This window comes from Malaya genurostris, chromosome 3 (genome assembly GCF_030247185.1).
Source record: "Malaya genurostris strain Urasoe2022 chromosome 3, Malgen_1.1, whole genome shotgun sequence".
NCBI lineage: Eukaryota > Metazoa > Arthropoda > Insecta > Diptera > Culicidae > Malaya > Malaya genurostris.
The window spans coordinates 201,828,482-201,837,436 of NC_080572.1; the positions used below are offsets into that span (position 1 = coordinate 201,828,482).

Consider the following 8,955-nt stretch of genomic DNA (forward strand, 5'->3'; position numbering starts at 1 on the left):
CATTTCTTATGCTCTCTATTATAACATAGTCGCCTGTATCTTAGCTAGCCGAGTGTTTTCATCGAATCGGCCAGTATTAGCCAAAACTTGTTGTCGTTCGGCACGTCAGGAAAGACTTAGCACTTTTTACAAGTGTGTTGCAAATAGAAATAACTTTACGTCTCCTTAGCGATTCAAATTGAACTGTTTAAGTTTGCAGTAAGCCGTTCAGTTCACTGCTCTACATTGACAAGTCTAAGATAAAACGTAAAGATACACACTAAGATTTAATTCCTTTGTTCGGTAATGTTTTTGACGAGAAATTAAAGTAATTCATAGAAATGACCGATATTTCGGTACATGAGTTTTATTTTACAATAGTTATGCAAATTTTTACCGGGTGATCAGTTTTACGTAAATTTTCATTACAGAATATTGTAAATAGATATACAATTCAAACGCAAATCTATCTGTATGGTAAAATTATCTTCCAATAACCGAAATTCTGAGAAAACTGATTGTTGCGAAACTAACTGTCAAACATTTATTAACAATTTCAGTAAGTGTCTTTTTATTAACCAAACGGAAAAAATCTTGAAGAGTTCATCGAATGGATTGAGATGCCAAAATTTTTAAAACATTTGAACCACTAAAAGCTTTTTGTTTACTTATACTTAATCTTAGTAATACAAAGAACTATAAATGGCGAAACTGTCATTCCTTTTGTTCATGCAAGTTTCGCCCTCCGTGTTCCATGCTAACAAACTGGGCGATACTTCAATTACTAGTAAGGAAAGTGGTAAATCTTGCATGCCTTTTGAAGATAAACTACCAATTCATCGACTAATCATAAATTGATCTGATCATATACGATAATTTCTGAACACAGTTTGAAACCAAAGTCGAAACATTCATCGATGTTTTTCTCCATTTGCTGTCAATGTTAGATTCGCCTTTCTTTGAAAAACAGCTGAAGTTTCCCAACATATTCAATTTAAGAAAAATACTAACAAACAGAAGTATCCAAAGATTTGGTACTATTATCAAGAACAACCAACATGATCGTATCACACTTCGTGATTTCAGGTTTTCTCTTTGAATCATCCAGTGATTGTTTACTTTCCACAGGACAGGACTTAAACACAAATTGAACGTAAATCTAATTGAAATTAATAATTTTAAAAAGATGATCCGAAAAACAAAATATGTAATATCAAACTACATTATTACCGACGATACTGACAACACTTTTTTTTACCACCCTGCAGTAATATTAATTTCAACAACTTGTACTTATGACAATTTCAACCAATCACGAGCTGGTCCGAAACTGGCTCTCGAAGTGGATTAACAATCTGAAAAATTGTCAGGTCCTGTCCTAGTTCAGATCCTGTCCTAGGTTTTTGTTTTCTTTTGGTAATCATCACTGTATATCACTACCATCGTTTGTGTTTACAAACTGCATTTTTTTCTATATACCCCATACCTCAGTTATCTGAGCAAAACAAATGATTCTCAATTAATATTGGCCAAATTGAATAGTTAGTATAAACATCTGAAAATATGACGGTTTACAAATTGGAAAAGTTTCCTTTCGTGTGCAGAATGTGTTTAACAGCATCTACCGGGAAGGATGCTGTGCCACTAAGTGAAGAAGATGTAGCTTTCGATGGCAGTATGCTAGATTTTATAACTTCAATAACATTTGAAATATCAGAGGTAAGAAGGTTACTATTTTATTCGAAATTGTATAAAAATCTATAAAATTAAATAGGAAAAAGCGCCCTTCCTTCCTCAAACCGCATGCCGAAACTGTTGGGAATTGCTAAAATTTTTTGCAAAATTCCGTACGAAATTGTTTACTATTCAGCTATTGATAAACTCGTTAATTGAGTTGAAACGATCAAATCCCGTACCGATTAGGGACCTCTTCGAAAACAAACAAGAACTTCTTAAAATTTTATTCAAAGATCTCGACATTTGTAACAAAGATGAAGTGCTGGTGGATGATTTACTGAATGAGTTCCCAACCTATTGCATTGCTAAAATGTCGAAGAGTGACAAAGAAGCTGCAGTTTTAAACGAGAAACAGACTATTGAGGAACTGGCCGTTTTTCCCGAAGCTATCTATGCAGAAGAATGCACACCTGCTGAGATCGCAGAGCTCATTCAGGAGCCAGCAGATAAACCGAAGCGTACAATCAAAATATCGACGAGGTTCCAAAAAGGGGCTAACACGGTTGTACCTGATAACCGTAAGTGGCTTGATGAATTGTTGGGTAGTGATTCTGATGAATTGAATATTTCGGATTCGATTGATCCCGATACCGTTGTTAGAACATACGGTGGCAAGAAGCGAGATAAGCCATTGAAGTGTAAAAAATGTACGTACTCATCCTACTATTTAGCTAGCATTCGAAGTCACCAGTTGACTCATCTCAAAAAAGAGAAAAAACGGCACCAGTGTAAGCACCTTGGATGTACAGAAGAGTTCAAGACAGCCCGGTTATGCAACAATCATTACAACCAAGTCCATAAGCCTTTCGTTTGTGAAACCTGTGGATCAAGATTTCCCGGACTGTGTGCACTTTCCCGTCATAGAGAACGTCACCTAAATGAGAAGAAATATCGCTGTGACTACTGTGGAAAGGGTCACAACACCAGCGACGATTTGAGACTTCATATCAACATTCAGCACAATGCCGCTTATCTATTTCCCTGTGATGTTTGCGGGTTGGAATTCAAAAGGTTAATAATAAAACGAATTTCTTCGAATGGACCGTTTTCATAGATGTTTTCTCAATTTACAGGAAAGATATTTTGAACAGTCACCAGAAAATTCACTCAGACGCAAAAGATTACCAATGCGATGTATGCGACAAGCAGTTTAAAAAAGTATGCAGTCTTAACAGACATAGGAAAACGGTACACGAGAAAGTTCGAGTAGCCTGTGAACATTGCGATGAAATGTTTCCTCGACGAACCAAACTTCGTGATCATATCGAATATGTACACGGAGTAAGTACAAGATCGAATTCTAAAACGAAAGCATATCTGATCAATTGCAGACTGTTGTACTGCACAATCAAAAACTTGTTTTGTAAAAAGTTTTCTTTCTTTCTTTTGCAGATTCGATCTCGATTCAATTGTGATATATGTTTGCAGTTATTTGACAGTCAAGAAACTTTAGATGTACATAAAAAACGCCACGAAAATCCTAAGGATCTTGAATGTGGTGTTTGTTTAGCGCTCTTCGCATCTCCGGAGATGATGAAGAAACATTTGTGTATTTCCTACAGGTTGCTTAAAAACAAAGAATTGTACAACATTGAAGGTTGATTAATTTCTTTACTTTATGTTATTGAACAGAGATGATTATATTTGCTGTGGTCGAGATCATCGATACCACTATCCCTACAATAAACATATGCTGATAAAACACGGAATTAAAACGAACGTCAGAGTTAAACCCGTGCCGGGACAACTGGTCGGTTACCTGCGAGCGAAGAGGGTATACTTTCCGGGTTGACATCGTTTGTTATAATTGATAAAAACTGTTTTATTATATTCATTTTCAGAAGCGTGTCGAAACATGTTCAAAATGTGAAGCAATTTTTGCGACCAGACTCTTGAAAAGAAAACACATGGAAAAATGTGTTGGTATGACAGATGATACTGAAAATACTGCTCTAATAACCGCCGCGCAGCAGAGTTCAAACTTGTAAACTAACTGGTTGAACAAACATTCATTTTACGGAATAATTTGAATTTTTTATTGGATAAATTTCTGTTTCAAATAGTGGTTTATTCTAGAGAACAATTTGACGAATAAGACTATTTTATCTGTTTTTGTTTTCGAGTGTGATGGAAAAATGAACTCGTCCACGAGTCAAAAAATTAATCGAAAATTTTGAAATATATCACGCTATGTCATTGAATTCGTAACTATTTCAGTCTGCTGTAAGTCCCAGGACTAATTGAGAAAAACACATTATGTTCCTCAACATAGCTCCTGTGACATTTCAATACCTTTCTTGTAGAACGATTTATCGTTTACCTCGTAATAAGTGTATCGTAGGAAGAGCATTTTTTGAGGCCTGCGATCAGGTAACAATTGCTGGGGATCATATACGGTGAAGTTGGTAAGGGAGGTATGCAATTCAAAGCCCAATTCATGAAATTTCGCCATGGAAGCGAGTGATTTATGACACGGTGGATTGTCTTGGTGAAAACTCATTTGTTTTCCTTTATTTGAAGTCGTTTCTCACCGATTACGTTATTCAATCGCATTCAATGGTTAATATAACGTTCGCCATCATTTTTCAAGGTACTCGATGAACAAAATTCCATGAGCATCCCAGAATACTGAGTCCATAACTTTGCCAAATGACATCTGCGTTTTTGGTCGCCATCTCATCGATTACAGCTCACTCAGTTGACGACAAGTTTGACTCCAGAGTGTAGTGATCCACGGTTCATCCATTGCACATATCAACGCAATAAATCCGGTTTGTATTGTGCGAAATAGCTCCAAACAGCGCTGTGAATTAGAACTGCCAACTAATTTTTGTTTACAAAATCTGTATTTGTGGGAAATATCAATCTGCATAAAAATATAGTTGAAAATCGGTATTTATATGTATAAAAATTGAATTATCGGTGATGCCTTTCTCATATCAATCATACTGTCATGGTATAATACTCTGGAATTCTTCAAAATAATTTTTTTTCGATTCTTAAAACAATAACCGGAATCGGTTTGTTTGACCATCTACTGATAAAAACTATCAATTGGAGAATATTTGAGGTCGATTTAGAAAACATTTTACGGGTTTTTTCAGTGATGGTATAAAATTTTTAACACACTGTACCCTATATTTCCGGATCCGGATGAAATTCAGGAATTACAGGAATATTTTCACAATTTTTTGCACATTTTACCCCATAATTCCGGAACCGAAAGTCAGATTAAAATAATATTCAGGAATTTTGTATGGGACTACAAGACCTTTCATTTGAATCTAAGTTTGTGAAGATCGGTTCAGCAATCTCCGAGAAAAGTTGGTGCAAAAAAACGTTACATACATACACACATACATTTTGCGTACTCGATGAACTGAGTCGAATGGTATATGACACTCGGCCCTCCGCGCCTCTGTTCAAAAGACGGTTTTTACAGTGATAGCATAACCTTTCTATATGAGAAAGGCAAAACCGGAGAAGGGAAACCGCATAACTCTGAAAATTCGCATAAAAAACCGCATAACTCTGAAACTTCGCATAAAAAACCGCATAACTTTGAAAATTCGCATAAAAAAGTCACTTAAAAAACCACATAATAAAAGACCTTTGTGTAGTTCGAAGCGTTGCTGGGAATCGACGACACGACGTCGTTTTTGGTTCGCCGTAAACAAACGTGGTACCATAAATAAAATAAACATAGATTTCCCATTATACGGAGACACTAACAGCGCTTCTAGTGAGAAACGGTTGTACCGACGACACGACCAGGCACTTCGAAGAAAAAACGAACTAAAAAGTGTCTGTGAGCGATTTACCGCCAGTTACCACAAATATAGCGACCCCTTGATAATGATAAAAATATTGTTCTCGAGCAACACTGTTTAAGTTGCTATAAACAAGTTACCAAGGAGCCCCGCATAAATAAACATTTTGAGGAAGTTGTGGAATAGTTCAAAAAAATAAAATTTTGTGCCTCCATTGCCACTTTCTAAGAGCGACTTAAGAAGTGAACAGCCAAATTCTACATCCTTCGCGGTAAGTGCTTAAATTTTATTCCTGAGCTACCATCATAACGTATTGCATCTGTTTTCATTTAGCTAACTCAGGTTCTATTCTTTGCAGTTCTCTGTCAACGGAAACCGTCCGAGATGCAAGAGCGGTATACTATTTCCTGACAAATCCTAATCTACAGTGTATTTTCGTTTTTCTGAAATTAACATATTTCTATACAATAAAGAAATAAGAATTGAAGCAAGAACTCGTAATCCATTCACTAAATTTATTTCTTACAAATGCATTAATTAATCTGAGAAGAACGAGGGGGACGACAGATCTGGGTTTTTCAAATAAAATACAAAAAGTCAATGAAAAGCGAAGAAAACTACATCTATCCAAACATCTAGATCGATCCGTTTGAAAGCGTTTCTAACCGTGGAAAAGAAAGTCAAAGAACATATGATCTCTTAAAAAGTTTCTGTTACTGTTCTTGACATTCACTGAGTGTCAACATTGTTTCGTCAACAGATTGGTAAATGAAACATTGAAAATTTTTTCTCTTAGTAGCTGGGAGCATGAAGATGGAATATATTTCAATTTATTGTAGCCCTTTGAAGGTTTACCCAAAGATATCTCTGTCTGTGATATCAAACTGGTTTTATATTTTGTTAGATGCTAAGACTTGCAATTTTTATGTTTAGAAACGTTTTTCATTAATACTGAAGCCAAAACTGAATAAAGCTGTGTTTAATATGTTATTGAAAATCTTATAGAAAGAATAACAATTCATTTTTTTTTACTTTAATACAGATTAATAGCAAACTACATACTTGTTTACTTCACGATTTCCCTTCTAGCATATTTTGAAGATTCGCAGACGTTAAAAAAAATCAGACAATGGAACGTCTCTACAAGAGAAACTCTACAGTGTACGATGTAGATGAAATTTGGAATAATTTTTGGTTCGAATTGAATATAGAAACTGTGGAAAATGACGCAGATATTAAACGAGAATGGCCAACATTCCGACAGGATATGGCAGATAATCCGGAGCATACGCTCTCGGTGTGTGGGTTAGCTATGCACCAGAATATAACAAAACTGATTTTACAGGACGATAGTTCACAGCTCTCCGAACTGTCTGCATCTGGCATCTTCATGTGACATTTGCAACTTTCAGGTTTCATGGCCTATTACGATACATCATATCTCCATGATTATGTTTTTAACCAGCCAAAATCCAAGAAAAGACGATCGATCCATATTCAACCGTTACTATGTGTAGCAAAGAGAAGGAAAGTGTGCATAATCGTATGCAGCGTGAAAAAGCCTAATCGAAGCGAAGTGCAGTTTTTTAGTGTCGTCCCCCTCGGAGGAGAATGATAAATATGGTGACGAATAAAACAAAACGACTTTCCTTAGTGAGTCCAAGTTTTTCAAGGCTGTACATTCGATCATTTAAAGAACTTGCAACTTACTGCACAAACGTTCCACTCGATACAGCCGTTGGTCCATTTCAATTATTCGTTGTGAAATATCCATTTGCAATTGGGTTTGTTTACATTTCTTAAGTCCTCAATATGCAGTAACCAAGGTTATGGTCACTGTTATTCAAAATCAATAACTTATCAATTTGTGCTGCCAGTTTCAAAAAATTTTCAAACGATTCCGTTTTGACATTACCAGTTACTGAGGGGTAGTTAAATTTACGATACAGTTTGGATAGACGAGTGGCAGGTCGTGTCGTCGGTTGTACTTTTTTCCTTTAGCTACTGTCATAAATCAAATAAACATAGATTTCCCAGTGTAATACTAATGTAGTTGAGTAACCCGTGACAGCAAAAGCACCGTCTGGTGGAGAATGGGTGCGTAAATGCTCCTAAAATGCATGCATAAAGTTGCGTCAATCAGTCTAAATATCGCCGGCTAATAAACCGAGAAGCTTTCGAAATCGGTGTTGAACAGTCGTTCGCACCGCACGCGTATAGCTCTTGGCTCCTGGAATTTTTTTCTGGCTACCTAGAGTTTCATTGATTCAAGGCTTCAGTCTTTTTCAAGGCTACCTGAATCACTAACTAAGTGACTAAGTGATACAAAGAGTGATATTAGAGTGACTAAGTGATACAAAGAGTGATATTAGAGTGACTAAGAAATTAATCAGCCTTTTTTAAGGCTAGCTAGGAGTCTAATCGAAGACTAATTTAGCCTAGTTAATTTAATTTAAAATTTCATTAATTTCAAAAATGCCTGCGTCCAACCGGAAAGGCAACAAGCCTGAGGCTAAAAATAATTCAATACGGAATAAATCACAATCCGTTATTCAACATTTTTCTAATAACATTCACGATCTTATAGAATCTGAATGTAAAAATAAAAGACAACGGACGGATTTCCCTTCCGTTGATCCTATGCCGTCTAACAATATTTACGAGATTCTTCCTGAATCCGATTGTAGCGACATAGAAGAAAATTCTTCAAAAATTCCCAAAATGGACGCTTGTCGTTCTGGGAAGAAACATCAATCTATGCCACCAGTGACGGTGATGATTTCCGACTTCAAAGCATTCCGTACTGAGCTTTCTACTTTTCTCCCGGAAGTAAAAGTCTCATTTCAAATCGGACGAAGAGGAGAATGTCGAGTCTTGGTGGATGGATTGGAAGATTACGAACGTCTTATTCGATATTTGTCCGAAAAACTTCATAAATTTTGTTCATATGATATAAAATCAGACAGACCCTTCAAGGCTGTCTTGAAAGGATTATCAAATGATCAAAGTATTGATGAAATTAAAAATGAACTAAAAGAATTGCTTGGTTTTGCCCCTTCCCAAGTAATACTTATGAAAAAAAGAGCAAATGGTACTTCTAAACCACGCTCTGGAATTTCCCATGAACTTTACCTAATACACTTCAATCGAAGTGATGTAAATAATTTGAAAACTTTAGAAAAAGTACGTTTCATTTCCCACATTAAAATTCATTGGGAACATTATAAACGGCATAATCGTATTGCAAACTTAACGCAATGTCGTCGTTGCCAAGGCTTCGGTCATGGAACCAAAAATTGTCATATGGATATACGGTGTTTGAATTGTGGTAAATCGCATTCGAAAGACGTTTGTCCAATGAATGAAACCACTGATAAATTTTCATGTTCAAATTGCAATGGAAATCATAAATCCAATTATTTGAAATGTCCTGTCAGGGAAAAAATTTTAAACGCTCGTTCGCTTCGAC

The 8,955-nt window shown here is 35.9% G+C and overlaps 1 protein-coding gene across 1 annotated transcript; it reads left to right on the forward strand.

The window, feature by feature from the left end:
* The first annotated feature begins 785 nt into the window (after positions 1 to 785).
* Positions 786 to 3,917, forward strand: LOC131436923 (zinc finger protein 431-like). Its single transcript, XM_058605918.1, has 7 exons — positions 786 to 1,395; positions 1,471 to 1,698; positions 1,754 to 2,727; positions 2,790 to 2,997; positions 3,109 to 3,278; positions 3,349 to 3,490; positions 3,558 to 3,917. Exons 2-7 carry the CDS (start codon positions 1,543 to 1,545, stop codon positions 3,702 to 3,704), a joined length of 1,797 nt encoding a protein of 598 aa, XP_058461901.1. The 5' UTR covers positions 786 to 1,395; positions 1,471 to 1,542; the 3' UTR covers positions 3,705 to 3,917.
* Positions 3,918 to 8,955: the final 5,038 nt, after the last annotated feature.

What these genes read in the sequence shown, in the direction of transcription:
- LOC131436923 (XM_058605918.1), top strand. Translation starts at nt 1,543, where the DNA reads ATGACGGTTTACAAATTGGAAAAGTTTCCTTTCGTGTGCAGAATGTGT. An exon ending in TAACATTTGAAATATCAGAG is followed by an intron (nt 1,699 to 1,753) that starts GTAAGAAGGTTA and finishes AAAATTAAATAG; the next exon opens with GAAAAAGCGCCCTTCCTTCC. An exon ending in CATTTGTGTATTTCCTACAG is followed by an intron (nt 3,279 to 3,348) that starts GTTGCTTAAAAA and finishes GTTATTGAACAG; the next exon opens with AGATGATTATATTTGCTGTG.